Consider the following 18,990-nt stretch of genomic DNA (forward strand, 5'->3'; position numbering starts at 1 on the left):
CTTTTATTTATTGGGAGTTGTTTGATTACTGATTCAATTTTGTTTCTAGTAATTGGTCTGTTCAGATTTTCTGTTTCTTTCAGATTCTTGAAAGAGTATGTGTTTCTAGGAATTTACCCACTTTTTTTCTAGGTTGTCCAATTTGTTGGCATATAATTATTCATAATATTCTCTTAAAATTCTTTGTATTTCTGTGGTGTCAGATGTCACTTCTCTTTCATTTCTGATTTTATTTGGGCCCTCTTTTTTTTTCTCGATGAATTTGGCTAAAAGTTTATCAATTTTGTTTTTCTTTTTAAAGAACTAGCTCTTAGTTTTTGTTGATCTTTTTTACTGTTTTTTTTTTAGTCTGTTTCATTTATTTATGCTCTCATCTTTATGATTTTCTTCCTTCTACTTGCTTTGGGATTTGTTCTTCTTTTCCTAGTTCTATAGGTATAAAATTAATTGTTTGAGTTTTTCTTGTTTCTTGAGGTAGGGCTGCATGGTTATGGATTTCTCTCAGTGATTTTGGATAATTATTTCCATTTTCATTTGTCTTGATATTTTTTGATTTCCTCCTTGATTTCTTTGTTAACTCATTGATTGCTTAGTAGCATGTTGTTTAGCTTCCATGTGTTTGTTTTTACCAGTTTTCTTCTTGTAACTGATACCTAGTTTTATATCATTGTGATCAGAGAAGATGCTTGATATTATTTCAGTTTTCTTAAATTTACTGAGACTTGTTTTGAGGTCTAACATGTGGTTTATCCTGAAAAATGTTACATGTGCACTTGAAAAGAATGTATGTTCTGCTGTTTTAGGGCCAGATGTTCTGTAAATATCATATTAAGTTCATCTGACCTAATGTGTAAATGCCATTGTTTCCTTGTTGAAATTATCTGGATGATTTTTCCATTGATGTAAGAGGAGTGTTAAAGTTCCCTAGTAACATTATGTTACTGTCTATCTCTCCTTTTATGTCTGTTAATATTTGCTTTATGCATTTAGGTGTCCCTACGCTGGGTACATAAATATTTACAGGTGTTATATCTTCTTGTTGGATTAATCCCCTTATAATTATGTAATGTCCTCTTTGTTTTTTGTTACAGTCTTTGTTTTAAAATTCATTTTCTCTGACGTAAGTATTGCTACCCAATATTTCATTTCCATTTGCATAAATTATCTTCTTCCATCTTTTCACCTTTGTTCTGTGTCTTTCGATCTGAAGTGAGTCTCCTGTAGGCAGCATAGCACAGATTTTTTTTTTTTTTTATCCATTCAGCCACCCTATGTCCTTTGATTGCAACATTTCGTCCATTTTACACTTAAATTACGGACAGTTATGTACTTACTGCCATTTTATTGTTTTCTGGTTGTTTTTGTAGTTCTGTTCCTTTTCTTGCTCTTTTTTTCTTGTACATTGAGGACTCTAGTGATTTGTTTAGGTTCCCTTCATTTTTTGTGCACCTATTATAGGTTTTTGGTTTGTAGTTACCGTGAGATTCCTACATAACAAGTGGCTTACAGTGGTCTTTTTTAACTTGATGGTTGCTTAAATTTGAACACATTTTAAAAGCACTACATGTTTTACTCACCCTCCATTTGTTTTCGACATCATCTTTTACTTCTTTTGTGTGTATGTGTACATGTGCATCCCTTAATTCATCACTGTAGTTACACATGCTCTTATTACTTTTGTCTTTTAACCTTGATTAACTTTATAATTGGTTGATCCACTATATTTATGAAATGTTTGCCTTTATCAGTGAGATTTCCCCCCAGGTTTTATTTTTAGTTTAGGCCTTTTCTTTCCAACTTAAAGAAGGCCCTTTAACATTTCTTATAATGCCAGTTTAGTGGTGATACACTTTATTTTAGCTTTTGCTTCTCTGGGAAACTTTCTCCTTCAATTTTGAATTCTGAATTGAGTTTTGCTGGGTATTCTTGGTGGTAGGCTTTTCCCTTTTACGTTTGAATATATTGTGCCATTGCCTTCTAGCCCGCAATGTTTCTGCTGAAAAATCAGTTTATAGTCTTATGGGGGAATCCCTTGTATGAAACTAGCTGCTTTTCTCTGGGCTCAGGCCATGGGGAATCCCAGAGGCAAGCTGTGCCAAAGCTCAGTGCTATAGCTAAAGAGAGAGTGCTCTGTGGGAATTCCCACGGACAAACTGCACCAGGGTGGCAGCTGTGGCTAGAGTGAGTGTGAGCCTTGGGGAGTCCCAGGGGCAAGCAGTATTGGGGCCACCTTGGCAGGCCAGCTGGAAGCTGAAACTGGAGAAGGCTGAGGGGAGACTGAGGGATAAGCTGCTCTAGGGCCCAGAGCTGTGACTGGAGAGGGCAAGGGCTGTGAAGAGTCCTGGGGCCAAGCCTTGGAACTGGTGTGGGCCTCGAGGGTGCTGGGATGGCCTTGGTTGGTGGTTAGAGTACCTGGATTGTGCTCCTGCCCGTGATCAAGGTGCTCTCTGGTGCTCTCTCCAACATTGGAGAGAGGTCCCACAGTTTCCCTCCTGTTTGTCAGGTGCCCTAGGGTTAGTAAATGGGTCTCTCTCCTGTGTAGTCTAGTTGCCCTTTAAACCACTGAGTTTTCACTGTGCTCCAGGACGGGCTGGTCTGTGTGTGAACCCTTCAGTGATACCTCCATACTGCAGGTTGGTGTACTGGGAGTGAAGTTCCCATGATACCATGTCTCTCCCTCCTACGCATTTTTGTGTTCTCTCTCAGAAGCTGTTTAGTTAGCCCTCAGTTCAAGAACTCTTTAAAATTTAAAATGTCACTCCTGCAATAGACCTTACCATTGAATATATTACACTTACACTGATTGTTAGAACTGAAACTTTTCAATAACATTCCTGTAGGATAGGAAGAATCTAATAACATCTGAAAACGACTGTATTTAAATACCTAACATTTACATAACATCTGTCTTTTATTAAACACACACTAAGGATCTGTCTGTTCAAAGGGTTTAACTTATTGTCTTAACAACCCTAGGAGATGAGGCAGTTATTACCTCCATTTGGTAACTTGCCCACCTCTAGCTATAGGATGTGTGCAGAGGGATTCAGCCTCCAGAGGCTGATGGTTGCACATAGAAAGGAATTCATTTTTTAGGTTACTTTAAAAATCTTAAAACCTTTAAAATGTTGGAAGATTTAAAAAAATCCTTTAAAAAGTCTTTAAAAACCTCAATGAATATCATTAGCCCTAAAAGAGCATCTGAGGCTGAGGCACAAATGTTAGTAAGCTCATAGGTTTAACAAAGAGGCCCAACAATAGGTATTTTGTTTTGAATACATTCATTGTTATAGTTGCTTTTTACACCTCTTCCTTTCCAAGACATTACTTGATTCATCAATGTGTATGAATCCTTTCTCATTAGACAAAGGGACTAGGTGGGTGGAAGGTGGACGAAGGGATAAACTACTAGCTCTAGTGGACACTGTAGTTTAATACACTATGCTCCTAGATTCTCAGCTCAGCCTCTCACCTAATACTTGGGATATGCTGAGTTCTCTGTTAACTACAGCTGAACATCAATAATCAAATCTGCTATGGAGCGGAAATAAATTACTAAATCTGTAAGATCCCAGGTAAACAGCTTGGGGGGGCGGGGAATACTGACAATGGCAAATAGCAATTTTAGGGAGAAAATAACAAGGAAAGCAAATATCTGAAAAGTAATGGAGGGTAGTAATCTGCTACCTGAAATAAAAGTTTCTTATGTACTGACACTGAGTGCGAGTATGTTAAATCATGAAGATCAGAACATCTTGTAATTGTGACCATATCTGAAAGAATATTTTCAATTCCTAGAAGGTCATAAAAGAAGGGAAGTGAACCTACTTAGGGGAGGCATTAGTAAGATACTAAGCTTGATTCATGCAAAGACAGAGGCAGAAAACTAGAAAGATCTATACAATAGAGACCTCATCAGCTTACAGGAGGGGACATAGAAACCTCCAGATAAAGCCAGAAACAGAGTAGGTATTAACCTAATACTGATAGAAAATTAGAACAATAAGGTATGAATAGTTGTCTTCATCATTTAATTTTGTTTCATATGAGTTAACTGTGGCTCTAATACTGATACTGAATGCATGCTTTTCCTATAGAAGATTCACGTTATTAACCATAGACTGCAGGTGAGCCGTGGGACTAGAGAAGGATGCTTTTACTTATTTAGCATCTGTGCTGCTGCGTGAGGTCCATTTCTTTATGAAACAAAAACAAACCACCATAAAAAAATGAATTTTTTAATTTTTTTTTTCAGTGGCAGAATCACATAGCTGTTTTGATATGATTTCCAGTTGGTCTAAAATACTGCTTTTTGGAGTTGTAAAACTTCCATTACAGAAACACACAGAACAGACAGTGGATAAACAGAATCACAACGGTTTATCGGATGGTTGTTCTAAACATATTCTTTGCCTTATTTTCCTATAAGAAAAGTCTGAAAGATCAAATTGGAAATTCTATCAAGATACAACCATAGTGGGAGAGGAAAAAAACCTAAAAGGAAAAGATAAAATCAGTAATCTGGTTCACTTGCAATGCTATGTCTGTGTCTGCAGAAATTTGCATGTTTGTGGGTATTTTGTGTCAGCTAGGAAATTAATAATTTCAAAAAATCTAAGGAAAACTGAAACATATTTTTTATAAAAGCAAACCATTGCTCTTCAATGTCTTTTTCCCTTGAGACATAAGCTGCTTTAAGAAAGGGGTCAAAAGCGTTAATGAACAACCACCATTTGTTATTTATCTGAAATAGCATCTGGACAGAAAATTGGCAAATTTGGTACATGGTTTAGAAAGTGAAACTTTATAAATTTATCAAACTAAATTAAAATATTCAGACATTTCTTTTTACTGCCAAATGGTCAAAACTTTAAATTGTTTTTAAATCTGAAAGACTTAGGACCTTAGAGAAAAAGCCACTAACACAAGCAGTATTATTGTTAACAGAAGTAAAAAAGCAGGTTAACAGATGGCATTAAAGGAAAAAAATAAGTAACCAGGAACTGTTAAAAGCTAGAGTTGTATTCTGATTTTAAGAGAAAGGCTAACTACTTAAGTGAATGTAATGTTCAAAACTAATGGAAATGATGTTATCGATGTAACAATCTGTAAAGCACTGTGAATGAACATGCTCAGCAGTGTTTACTTCCAATGAATTTAAAACTACACATGATCTGTTAAAAATAGCATTCACCAAGGACAGTCCTAAGGTGCTTAAAAAAAAAAAAATCTATACTAAAGATTTGGACAGCGAAAGCAGGGATACACATTGTTTCCTATAGAGTCATCGATACAGCAAAGACACTCATATTATAGCTACGATTACACTAGTCACAATTTTTAACCTTACAGAATAAAGCTACAGTATGTGAAATTACAATATATTTATCTTCTTTAAAACCATTTTTAAAGAAGGGCAGATTTGTCATTTTTATACAAGTCAAAAACCGGCAGAAAAATGTAACTGATAAAAACAGTCTTTAAAATATTTTGTGTCTAATTATATGCTAATTTTCAGAACCCAACAGAATTTTTGGTCCATGAGGCCCTTAAGAAACAAAGGTAGGTAGGGAATTCCCATTTATCAATAAAGATACAAAGTTCATTAAAAAATTTCAATACTTATTACAACATTTTTACAGAATTTTTGGTAGTTAAATGTAAGAAATCTCTCAAATAATGGGTGTGAGCAGGTAAAAACATAAGTGAATTAAGATGCTTTAATATGACTATCTCACAATCTTTTGAAGGCAATAAAAGGTTTTAATGTCAACTGAAATATAATTATTTCTTATATTAACAGATCAGGATTTAATGCTTAATGTGTCTGTTTTTCTCCCTCTAGGACAGGGATTAGCAAATTGTGGCACACAGACCAAATCTGGTCAGCTGCTAGTTTCTGTAAATAAAGTTTTACAGGCATACCGCCACACCCATTCATTTACATCCTGTCTGAGGCTGCTCTCATGCTGTGAGGGCAGAAGTGAATAGAGAACATATAAAAATTCTCAAAGCCTGAATTATTTGCTATCTGATACTTTACAGAAAAAGTCTGTCAACCCTTGCCCTAGGGGGTTTCCCAGACCAACCTAAAATAGTGCATGTTTCTCTTTTATTAACACTCTGATTGCTCTTATCCTAATGCATGTGTACTGTTCACATATTTTATACTTCATTTTATTTGTTGGTGAATGCCTAGGAAGCTCAATATCCTAGCTGAGTTCCTATGTTTAGTATATTTGGAACATAAGCATTCTCTCTGGCCATAATCTGTTTGATAGCAGGTCACCCAGGAATTCTCCAGGAGCTGAATGATAATAAAATGGAAGAGCCATACTCTTAACACAATGGCTAGAAAACTGTACAAATATCTTAGTGTAAATGCCATCCAATTGGGAAAAAGAGTTTTTCAAGACACACACACATACATAGCCAGAGCCACCCTCCCACCTATTGCAAACTAATAGCTACAACATAATCAAAGTATATTTGTTTCATAAATATATTACTGTCTATATACATATAGATACATCCATAAAAGACATGTTAAATAATTATCTGTATAATCACTACTTTAAGGTCTTTTGTATGTTTTAAAATTACACATTCTATTAAAATTATCAAAATAATTCTTTAAAAATACCAGGAATAAAACCAGTGAAGAGTTGCTTTCCACTCAAGTGGTTCTAAATCTTATCATTGGTCATTTAGACTCCAGACTTGATTGTCTACAACTCAAGGAAACATAGTTCAATTAAGGAAAAGTTAGCCATCAAAAACCTAACACCTCCCCCATTGTTAATACTTCATAACAAATATGTATGCATGTATGTATATATACAAAAATGCTCTTTTTAGTTATATTACATATTCTCATAAATGAATTTTCATAAAAACACGAAGTTCGAGTTTCTACCAGTATCAAATATTTTATACTGGTGTGCATTTCTCTCAAATGTTTAGGTCAATGAGAAACTATCAGGATATAGAGATCATAAAAAGGAGACTGAAAATTATGTATCACATGCAAGAAAGGAGGAAATACTAAGGGCCAGTATTTGGCCAGCTGGGTACTATTCCCTCTGTACTAAGACACAGAGACAATGAACCGGGTAATTACTGTGTAAAGTACAGTCAACCCTCAATTATTCAGGGGCAGAATATTCCAATCTGAATCCTTTTTCCTGGTAGTTTCGCTACTACTCACTAACACGCATCTCTCTGGTTATTTATCACCAAGTCTGGTAAAAGATATGATTAAGGTGAAAATTTTGGCTAAAATGAAGGACTGGAATTAGCTATGGATTTAACGATGGATCCTTTTACTTACGGCTTTAGATAATTACGAATTCGCTGTACCTAAGTCTGCTAAATATGATTCTTAAGCTCTGAAAGCAACACTGGTGCTTCAAAAAAAAAAAACAAAAACAAAAATTATCCTCCTGACAGAAGAACACAGCTGTATCTTAACTCACAATTATACTGAAGAACTTCAGTGTGGGTAGTTCAGAGCTATTCGCTTCAGGACAGGTGGTGGCAAGCTACAACTATTTCCCATAGTCTAAAATCCATGAAGCAATGAAAAACAGCTAAAAATATTAGAAGGTTAAAGGTGTGATATACACTTCACCTAAGATCTCATTTAAATAAATCTAGTAGTTTGGCAGAATCTTCAAATTAAAATGCTAAAATTAAGAAAATGGAAGCAAACCTATATGTACAATTTAAAAATGATTTCATACTAAAACAAACAAACAAAAAAGGCATAGACTATGACTAAAATTAAAGGTACTACACATTTGTAACCCTATTTTTGGCACTGGTTTAGCCTCTACATTTAAGCTTGTTCTACGGACAGTGACCAACAAAATCAAGGAGAACAATTTCACAAGTGAGTGGGGTTGCTCTCAGACAGACACCACTCGGAATGGTTTATGAGGCATCATTTGTATTATTTCTGGGTACAGATGAGTGCCACACTCACCTCAAAAACAACAGCAATAATTGTGTAGAACACCACTTTCCTGAATTAAGTTTGCTGAACACGGTTCAGATTATTGGATATGTCAATATGCACAATGCCTTTTAGAAGCATTTACTGTTTACCCAAATCCTACTTCATGCAACACACAGTGTTGCACAAGTAGTGAAAATGTTATCCTAGTCAAAGGTGCTTGGACATTATTTTCAGGCAGCATTTTACCTTTATTTTAAGTTCACACTAGATAAGTTTTAGGAGAAAGAAAATGTCAATAAACTTATTTAATATATTTTAATATATAAAACTAGGACAGACACTTCTATTTTCCTAAATTATTACTTTAATTTTCTACCCTATTCAAGACCTCAATTTCACTTTAAAAATTGGTATTTAAATAAGGGATAAAATGTTGCCCAAAAGTCTAATCATAGTTACACATTTGTGTTTTAACTAGATCTACAAATCAAAATAGTTCTTATAGTTAAAAAGATACAATTTGTATCAACAGTAAAAGGTACTTTCTGGTTTTTCAGGGCTTTACTTCAAACTGTAGCACATGGAATAATCAGAATAACCAGGGCATCTTGGCAGACTACAGAAACAGATCGGAACGAGTCTGTTATACTATGTAAAATTCGAAACCTGGAAGCAACAGAGAAATCGTGTCAATCGCACAACTGTCTGCCACTGATTGCAGTATCTATCTTCTAACTGACAAAAATGAATCTGCATCTAGCAAAACCCATGACTTTAAAACCAGAAATATCCCTTACTAATACTAAAACAGACTTTAGTCTGTATCTAAAACTACACTATTTGTGGCAAGAATCTGGCCTTAATAATATAACAGGCCCCTCAAAAAACTACCTCCAGGAAAATGGAAAATATACAGTATCTTACAAAAATTTTAAGTTACCATTTACAACTCCTCCATCACCATTTCCATAGTGCAGTATCGATAAATGTTGCATATCCTCAACACATAAAACCACCTCAGGCCAGCCTTGATAAATAGCAGGAAAGCTAAAGAGCATATTAAATATAAAAGTTGCATTGAGAATAATTAGATTCATTAAAAAGAGGCAAGTACTGCGAAAAGGTTATTTTATCCAGTATTGTTGTGCCCCCAAACAAAAAGACAAACACGTTAAAAATACAGGTCAATGGGAATCTAGGAATTCAATTCCATTTCTACTATCTAGAAGCACATCATAGCTGGATAACAAAGCTCTAAACTGTTAACAGTTACGGCTTTTGCCTTATTTATAAAAAAATGGAAACAATTTTTTCCATTGATTGCATCTGCTTTCCTTTAAATCAACCATATTAAATTAACTAATTACTTAACAGACAAAAAATCCAAACAAAAATAAAACAATGAAAAGTGCCATATTGTAAATTATTCTAATATATAGTGTTACCCATTTCCGTATAAACTGGTAACTGACATTTTGTTTAAAATATAAAGTCAGTGCTTTAGTATATCTTTGTTTCTATAAATAATGATTATAGCACAAAGAAGCCCACTTTCCCCAAATAAAAATAACTTAAAAAGCTGTAAAAGATTCCAATTAAGCTTGGCTTGAAAAAATAGTTTGTTAGGTCTAGTCAAATGTTCGACATTCTGAAGGTATTGTAATTGCTTGCAATTGAGAGAGAAACACCAAGTTAATAAAACATGAAATAAGGATAAAAAGTGCTGCATATAAACCCCTGATGCACCAAAGATTAATATCAAAGATCACAGATACACTTAATAAATCAAACTGGAAAAATTTCCAGCCAAGGATATAGCTTTAAAAAGGAAATGTTAAAAAAAAGTTTGAATGTAAAGCAATCCCGTGATACTTCCACTATGTGGGGCTATACATACAGATTCCATGATACAGTATTTCACATAAATGGATACTATATAACCTCCTTGCTGAGAAGGAGATCACATGTGCTATTGTAGCAAACCTCCCTCAGCATTTGAGCTGAACAAAAAACTACTAAACACCACAAAGATGCATCATCTTTCAATAACCCAGCTGTGATTTCTCCACTAAAATGGCTGCAGCTAGCTGCTGGGCATCTGTCATGTGAGGGTTCCTTTTCATGACAATTCTCACAAGGTCAGGTGGGAAGATGTTGCACAAGTTGATAAATATCTTTTCTCGGTTGTCTTGGTATCTCGGAGGATCTTGCTGCGGCAGTCCACAGTACGGTATTCGCCATGTCGGCTCCTGCTGCTCAGGAAGGCTCTGGAAGGTGAACTGCTCATAGCATGGCTGTGTAGAGTTATCAGGCAAGGAGTAAGTCTGCCGATAGCCATATGCATCGATCCCATAACTCTGCCTGTCCCAGCTTCCCAGCCCTTCCTGGCGGGAGTAAGGCTTTCTCTGTCTTGAAGGAGAACTATCGTACAGCCGAGAGTCAGAAATGCTGTCTATTCTTGTGGCCACTAAGGATCGCCCTAGGTGTGGTGCCTTAGAGTGTGCTGAACTTGGAGGAGAGGGGTAATCGCCAGGACAACTGGACCGGGCTCCCACAGCTGGGTGCTGCAGATGCATAGCCAGATGTGGAAGAGGAGGCTTATGATGGTACTTTGGTTCTTCATGACTGTAACTCTGTACTCTGGTTAAGGGGTCGTGGAAATTCTGCAGGAAGGGTTGGGAATTAAGGCGGCTGTGAGGGTGCATGTGTTGACACTTTAAATTCTCTTCTAGCTGTGGGTCAGGAGAACTGACATAGGACCGGTCATTGTACCCCACATATGAATCACTGCTCCCACAGCTCATGCTCCCTTCACTGCTGCAGTCAGAAGCTACAGAACTTATCCTATAATCTGTGTCTAAAGAGAAACGCCTTTCAGGACTTCGCGGGCCTGAGACACTCAGATTTGAATATGCATTCAACATGGAATAATATCCAATGTCGACAGGTGAGTCACATTTTGGATACTGATCATAAGGCATTGGCGTTCCATGATTTTTGGTTGCCATTATCATTGGAGGATATTGTCCCTGTGGTCTTTGATCCTGAGGTGGGAAATGAACTCCAGATGGAAGGCCATTGCTTAAAGATGTAGTGCTTTGGGGTTTTGCAGTAGAAGTGGCCGGTATACTAACCAAGGAAGGTACAGACCTGGTTTCCAATTTGTTTTTGGTGGGAAGCTTTTCCTCTAGGTCTTGGTAGACTTGAGTCCTAATGCTTGGATCCGATTGCCTCTTTGGAGCACCTCGTTTGACATCAGAAGTGCTATCAGCCTTAGTGCTGCAGGGAACACTGTTGCTTTTCACCAGTCCGCCTTCATTTGCAGTTTTAGCAGCTGTATTTCTAGACATGGCACGGAGTTCATCAGCCACTGACCGCTGAGGCTGACTGCCCCTTTCTGGATGATAATATTTGCACTTGTGTCCATAGGTACACTTCTTTCCTATGGAGAGTAAAATAATTAGGCAAAGGAGCACATCACTGGATTCTGAAAACTCAGTTTGGCACTACTACTTTAATTTGTGAAAGAAATGAAGGCAGAAATGGGAGGTATACTGAGCGTTACTCCGGTCCTTCCTTGTAAGAAATGTCACCTTTCAGTCTTCCCACTTCAGTACTATTAACAGCAGTAAGAAAGCTGGCCGAATGATTAACAATCACTTCTAGAATTTTTGGCTAATATCCTGTGTCCTCAATTCCTACCTGCTTTTTCACTCCCTGTATGATTTTATAAGTAGGTAGGACATTCTGTTTTGAAAAAAAAAAAAAAATGTATTGCTGTAATGTGATAAAACCATGCTCATCTGATGTATGTCTAGCTGTAAGAACTCTAAATTTTTATCTACCTGAAAACTAACTTCATGTAGAAGTAATTGAGTTTTTGGAACTCAGGGAAATTCAAGGAACTGCATTTGCATTGAACCAAACTAGGTAAAAATAATATTTTTTTTCATGGCTTTTAAATTTAATTATAATCAAAAGAAGGATATACCATGCCATTCAAAATTAAAAATGTTTATCTTTATTAACAAACATTTAACAACATATTGTGTTCTAAAGGCATATATTAAATACTCATAAAGAAAGTTACCGTATGGACAAGGCTGCTTTTTGTGTTCGGGAACAATAGGTTTCTTCCTCAGAAAATTATCCAGGCTTGGGCCATGTCTGCCAAGAGGGTCGTCAGGGGGCATGAACCTGTCATGGATAAAATACAAAATAATACCCAAGAAAGGAGGTTGCTAATTTAATTATAAAGACGGTGTAAAGGTTTATTTATCTAAGATATTTTTTTCTTGCAATTTTAATTCAAGTATTTTGATTCAACATTTATAGGAAAGAAAAATCAGTACATGAAACTGTCTTCTCAATGAAAACAAAATTAAAATGTTTTAAGCTGAACTCATATTTGTTCTGATTCAAATGAATTTTGAGGCTAGCATGTTCTAATTATTTCTTCCTTCTTCTGTCCTAGGATTTTGTAGGAACTTTAGAAAATGATCACAGTGACATTTTAGGAGAGTTCTGTAGACATCAATCTTGTGAAGTAGTATGAAGCAGGTGGGGAGTGAGGAGGGACGGCTGAGGGAGAAGGGAGAGGTAGGAAAAAGTGAGGGAGAAAGCTGAAACCAACCAAACACCTAGTATGTGTCAGATACTGTGCACACATTATCTCATTTCATCCTAGCATGATCTCTGATGTACTAGCTCCACTTTATAGATTAATACACATTTCTAATTTAGGCTTCGATGAATTAAGTTACTTTTATCTAAGTTCACATGGTATAGTCAAGATTCAATTATACCTAACTCCACAGTTCATCCTCTTCTCACTCAGGTGCTTCTCAGCTGAGAAAGAATTATGTCTTAAGGAAATAAACTTATTATTTTGGATTGATTGTCCAATGAAAGGAAGAATTCATGGCATGCATAATAAAAAGCAGTTGTAACTGAAGAGTTCTAGTAGTTATGCCACTGTTTGAACTTGAAAAAAAACCCAAGCATTTACCCATAAAATGTGAATAATGTATAAACTCTTAAGGGAGTGTTAAAATGGCTGAGTAATAACACTTGGCAAATATAGTGTTTCATATTAATATAAAAACACCATGGCAACATTGAAAGTTTAAAATAGAAAATAGTCACTCAATTCTGTAGTCTTAATACAATTATTTTCCACTTATGTGTTGTAGTTTAGTCATTTTTCTGTATGCATACACCATTTTACAAACACATATTTTTTGTCTTTTTAACATATTTTTCCATGTTTCTTAATAGCTTTTCATAATCAGAATTCTGAACAGCTGAACAATATTCCACTAGGAGATGTATTGCAATTTAATTGGTTTCTCTATTGTACCTTTAGTTGCCTTTAAATTCTTACAATTAAAAAAAAACAGAAATAAATATGTCTGGTCATTTTCCTTTATTATATATCCCAAGAAATGAGACTATTGGCTTAAGAGGGTATAAATATTTTTAAGGCTTCTGCTAAATCTTGCCAAACTGTATATCAGTTTTATTATATCTTTAACACCATAAGGCATGTGCAACAGTATTTTTGTCAATTAGATGGAAGAAAAAAATATATACATTGTTGATTTAGTTTGCATTTTGATTATCAACAAGTGAACTTTTTCTACATATGTGTAAATATATTCACTTCTTAGGAGACACACTTGTTTATGTCATTTATCCATTCTACTTAATCATAACTAGAGCCTTACACTGATATAACATTTTAAAAAATCATATATTTAAAATATATTTAAGTAAACTATCAATGCTCTAAGTAGATTTTTAAAGGTAGTGCACTGGGGGTCAATATGTTCAAACTTTTATTTGCATTATTTGAAGACAGAAATTCTCCCTCTGTCAGTTATTACACATTACTCAGAGTCTTAGAGACTTGCTCTGTTAGTGACCTATAGGGGATGGCAGGGGCCTGTCACTCAGAGAGGCCTCCTGAGGCATGACTGCAGTTTTTCTGACTCCCACTGAGGATTAGTGGGGAAATCAGTTGTTGGAAGTAACCTGCCTTCAGCCTGGTCAGTGGCAAAAAGAGAGGGCTTCTGTAGTTGTTGCCAGTGCTAGTTAAATTTTCAAGAAAGCAGTACTACTTATAAGTAAATGATTTTACTTACTTGTCATTGACAAATGAATACATTAATAATCGCTCATCTATGAACTTCTTCCATTCTGGTTTTTCATTAGCCAAATCCCTGTAGTTATCATTGGACACAATTATACCATCTGACTCGAAAGCCAGCTTCACGATGAACCTGTCATCGTAGCACACCACTCGCCTCCCCTGGACGCGCCGGGATGGTGTGAACACCAGGATTTTCTCCTTTTCTAACTTACGAAGAATTTCTTGATCTGCAGGGTAGAATTTCAGAAAGAAATACATACACAACACATATAGCAACTTTCATACAATGTGAACTTTTATAAGATAAACTAGATATATATAATCATTTAATTAGAGATTTTGATTTGCAGTTTGTAGATATAGTAAATGTGTAACCTCCAATATTTTTCCTTCAAGATTTTCAATAATAAAGGCTTTAAAAATAGCCAAAAAAGTGGACTTAAAAATATAAAAAGTTTAAAATTTCAAAAACTTTTAAAAGTTTAAAAAATTTAAAAGCATAAAACTTAAATATATCCTAGTAACTTCTGATTTCATTATATAAAGGTTCTGCTTGAGAGCTGGAGCCACCAGCACTACCGCTATGCATACAGCTTCTTACACAATCCTAGCACAATGCCATTCCAACAAAGCAGTTGTGTTGGACCCAGGTGTGAACAACTGATTTCCCTCCCCGCCAGTGTGTATGAGCTCTTTACTATGTGGATGTGATGGGGGGAGAGTGTGAAAAGTAGTAGAGGTAGCTGAGGTGGCAAAGCAAAACAGTCTTAAAATGCAGACGGCTCAAAGAGAAAAGTGGTGAAGTCAGGACTGCTGTTGTGGATATGGCCATTATATGTAATGTGTCCTGTCCTAGGAAACATGTGGTAACAAGGGCCAGCATTCTTGTGGGGGTTGTACTGAATGAATAAGAGATTAGAAGTGATTATGTGGCGAAAACAGCCATCGATAGAAAAAGGATAGGTACGGGGATGCTCACTTTTTCTTTGGTTGGCATAGTCTTAGAGTACTTTGTAACTCGACTTGTTTGTTGGTTTAGAGAAAAAGGTATAGGAGTTCATATTTTGATTAATGATAAAAATTCTCACCCATCCCTTCTTCCTACTTTTGCTCTTCCACTCCCTGGTCTTCCCATCATTGTACATTCTGGCACTGAGTGCCAGGTATAAGCTGACAGATGTCACCATTAAAAAAAAAAGGCTCACAACTTCTCATTGCTTATTAACTGCAGCTACTTTTTTTTTTTTTAAACTCTCTTCAGCAGACAGTTACTACATGCCTACCGCATGGTGTGTGCAATGCAAGGTGTCAGTCGCCACTCAGATTAAGAATAACCTTTCCTGAAGGAGGTCTCGGGTGCTGGATTGGACAGGTGTAAAGTAGGTAATGAGGGTTGTTATTGCCACAACAGAACTACGAGCAGAGTATGAGGCTCCAATATTGGCATATAGATTTCATGATGTTCCTGATAAATGAGTTCATTAAGACCAGGACTTTGGTTTAGAAAAGCAGCAGAGAAGTGGAAGAAATGTGAGTCTTTAGACCAGCAAATCGTGGATAAATCTCAGTTCTGCTAATTTCTATATATGGCAATCAGTCTTATTGAGCCTGTTTCTTCATGTCCTCAAGTGCAGTTCATAGGCCATGAGGAGTCAATGAGTTATTACATGTAAAAGCACCTAGCACAGTGCCTGGAAAGTTCTCAACAAAACTGTGTTCTTCAACTTAATTTTGTTTAATAAGTGTATATAGTTGTTGATCTCTTTTAAAAGTCACAGAAAACCAATACATAATCAAAAGCCCAGTCTCAATACAGGATTTGTCATCTTATAGTTATTTTGTGTGTTCCCCTGATAAACATTCTGAGGGCAAGCACCATGTCTCATTTATTTTTGTATTCATCAGCACTCAGCACACCAATAGATACTCAAAAATGTCTGTGGAATGAATACATCAGCTACTTAATGATGCATATTTTAAGGTCTTACAGTTTATTTACTGTCTATGTTCATGAATAATCCACAGTTCTTTATTTGTGGGAGTGTTTACTCATATATGATATGTCTGGATCCTCCAAGTGATTGGAGGAACAAGTGTGCTGGCCTAATAGTCATCATCTTGCTTAATTTGCATTTCTTTAACAGCTAAATAATCCTAACTTAAATAAATATTGGTTCAGTAGAGCTAGTAAGTTAACCAAATCTCTAGTTCCTAGCACAGCACTTGCTTATTAAGTATTTGTTAAATCAATGGAAGACTGGCAAAAGTGCTAGTCTGAATCTATATCTGAGAACTTTCAAATATTTCTTATCTTTTTTGGTACAGTGAAAAAATACTGGACTATTAAATTTGCCAGGTATTACCTGGCTGAGGCTTTTTTGTCAAGAGAATAACTATCTTGGGGAGGAAATATCTAACCTCTGACAGTAATTGTATACAAAGTAAACTGCATACTGATGTGTTCCAGATACCTGGCATGCTGGTATTTTAAAAATTAAACTTAGCCACAACTCACATTTTCCCTTTTCTTGATCTCACATTCCGTTTGTGCTCAAGAGTCTTTCCAGTCACTTACATGTTTAAATAGTTTTTTTCCCAGTTTTTCTCTCTGATTATTAAAGTATTATAAATTCCTTGTATCAAATTAGTAAAGTAAGGAAAAGTACTAAGAAGTAGTGAGAAACAACACTCATAAAACCACAACCTAGAGGCAATTACTGTTACTATTTTAGCATATTTCCTTCTAGTAATTTCCTGTGTATATTTTTCTTTCTGATGTACATATGTATGTATGTATATGTATTTATACATACACAGTAAAATCTGCCTTTTATGTAAAAGAGCATTTCCGCAGATTATGAAAAATTCTATGTAAATATTCTAATACATATTCTATCCTATCAATATATACTAATTTACTGAACCATTATTTTAAAGAATGTATGGTTTGTTTCCATTTTTTCCTATTATAAGCAGTATTGCACTGAATATTTTGGTGGTATAAATTTTTACCTGTACCTCTGCTTATTTTCTGGAGAATTATTCCTAGAAGGGGAAGTGGTAGATCCCAGAGTATAAACATTTTAAGTTCAAACTTTTCCAGAGAGGTTGTAACGATTTAGGTTTCCACAGCACCGCAGTGGTAACTCCCTCAGAGCTGAGTATTATCAGTTTTTTATCTCTGCTAATCTGATGGGTGAAAAATAATGTTTGTTTAAATTTACATTTCTTTAGTTACTAATGAAGTTGAACATTTTTGTTTGGTCTTATTTGGCACCTGCATTCTTCCGTGACTGCTCTATTCTTACCATGTTACTATTTATATACTGCGGAGAACTTTGTGTTGGACCAGTGTGTATGAGCTCTTTACTATGTTAAGGATATGGACTCTTTGTTTATCTGTTACATTTTTTCTTAGGCAAATAAAAATACTTCTCATTTTTAAGAAAGTTTCTCCAAATACAGAAGTTTACATTTTGATGCAATAAAAATCACCACCTGGAATTTACTGTTATATAGTGTAAGATAAGGATCTAAATATGTATATTTTTTCCAAAGAGTTATCCAATGTCTTGGTACTACTGGCTGAATTTTGCCTGCCTCTCCTACTTTATAGTTTCTATAGGCTAGGGTCTGATTCCATGGCTCTGGACTCCACTATAAATAAGTTGCCTATCTATTCTTATGCTAGCTTAATGATTTAATGATTATAGATAGAAATAGTTTTAAATTAACTTTCCCTTCAGGTAGGTAGTCTCTCCATTTGTTTGTGATTTGAATTATTAATGTTTTTTTCACACAGGTTCCTCAGGTTTTGTTAACGTTGAAGGTGGAGAGAGGGTGAAAAGGGCTGGATGCTGACTGAGAATCATTTAACTTGAGCAAAATGTTCAGCACCCAATAATTAATAGTTACAGAGAACATCTTTGCCTGAAACTCATACATTTAGAAATTACACAGTAATGCAAAATAAAGATACTTTATTGGGATCGAGTCATTTCCTTCTATTTGACACCAGACGACATATCCCGAGTCTCACAGATATTTTTTGACCTGCAGTCACTATAATTTGATTGTCACCTAGCCTAAATTCTTATAGGAGATGAGAGAATTGGGGTCCAAAGAGATTCGATGTGTTGCTTAAAGTCCTATGGCTAGTAAATTGCAAAGCCTGGATTTGAATCTAGGTCTCCTGATTTCCAGTATGTCTGCAAAGGTCAGAATTCTACAAATTTGAAGTGAAAAGTATTCAAATTAAAAAATAAAAACTGGCATATGTAGCAAGGATTATTGTTTAGTTAACATAAACAGATAGTTTTTAAACTTGAAAATAAATTTAAGGTCCCACCCAAGACAACGCGGCAGTCACAAAGACTGAGTAAACAAAAACAAATTAACATATTGTTGAATAAAATACCTGACAGTGCCAGAGACCTGCATAGGTATAAATGGACGCTAAGAACAAACAACTAACAGGATTTACCTGTAATGAGAGCATCAGGGCGGGACTGCTCTTTTCTCCACGCAGGAACAAAAACTGTAACATCTCTGTGGCCTCTTTCCAAAAACCAATCCACTGCCAATTTTATTCCTCGGCAGGAAAATACTTCTTTGTTTCCATGGCTGAAAGATTATTTTTAGAACACTTAAAGCACAACAAAACATAAATTTAATTTAATTCAAATTTATAAACTGAAATGATCACATAATTACAATAGTAATAGGAGATTTCAAATTTAAGATGCAGTTGACTAGCTCAGAGAAACAATAAGATAACTTAGGAGTTGAAAATCTCTGAGAAAAAAATAAGAAAATCGGGATGATTATTGCACAGAGAATAAAGAAAAGTGAGTGTTCAAATGTCAAGTTGAAAAGGTTAACT

At 35.5% G+C, this 18,990-nt stretch overlaps 1 protein-coding gene and 1 pseudogene across 6 annotated transcripts in view; both read right to left on the minus strand.

Moving 5' to 3' along the window:
• The window catches only part of LOC111743273, a 14,306-nt pseudogene extending 12,642 nt beyond the window's left edge, over positions 1-1,664 (minus strand). Inside the window, exon 1 of the transcript XR_002781623.1 lies at positions 1,578-1,664. The product of XR_002781623.1 is annotated as a small nuclear ribonucleoprotein E pseudogene (transcript). The remainder of the gene's footprint in view (positions 1-1,577) is intronic.
• A 2,558-nt stretch (positions 1,665-4,222) lies between these two features.
• ZC3H12C (zinc finger CCCH-type containing 12C) overlaps positions 4,223-18,990 on the minus strand; it is a 331,193-nt gene continuing 316,425 nt past the window's right edge. For 4 of the 5 annotated variants that reach the window (XM_023533751.1, XM_023533750.1, XM_023533748.1 and 1 more), the window contains 4 exons: positions 18,592-18,731; positions 14,101-14,335; positions 12,048-12,154; positions 4,223-11,399 (listed from right to left, as the gene is read on the minus strand). In XM_023533751.1, coding sequence (XP_023389519.1) covers positions 10,000-11,399; positions 12,048-12,154; positions 14,101-14,335; positions 18,592-18,731 — 1,882 coding nt within the window. In that variant the 3' untranslated portion in view covers positions 4,223-9,999. The remainder of the gene's footprint in view (positions 11,400-12,047; positions 12,155-14,100; positions 14,336-18,591; positions 18,732-18,990) is intronic. The other variant, XM_023533749.1, reaches the window with a different exon arrangement.

This window comes from Pteropus vampyrus, unplaced genomic scaffold, assembly GCF_000151845.1.
Source record: "Pteropus vampyrus isolate Shadow unplaced genomic scaffold, Pvam_2.0 Scaffold110, whole genome shotgun sequence".
Lineage (NCBI taxonomy): Eukaryota > Metazoa > Chordata > Mammalia > Chiroptera > Pteropodidae > Pteropus > Pteropus vampyrus.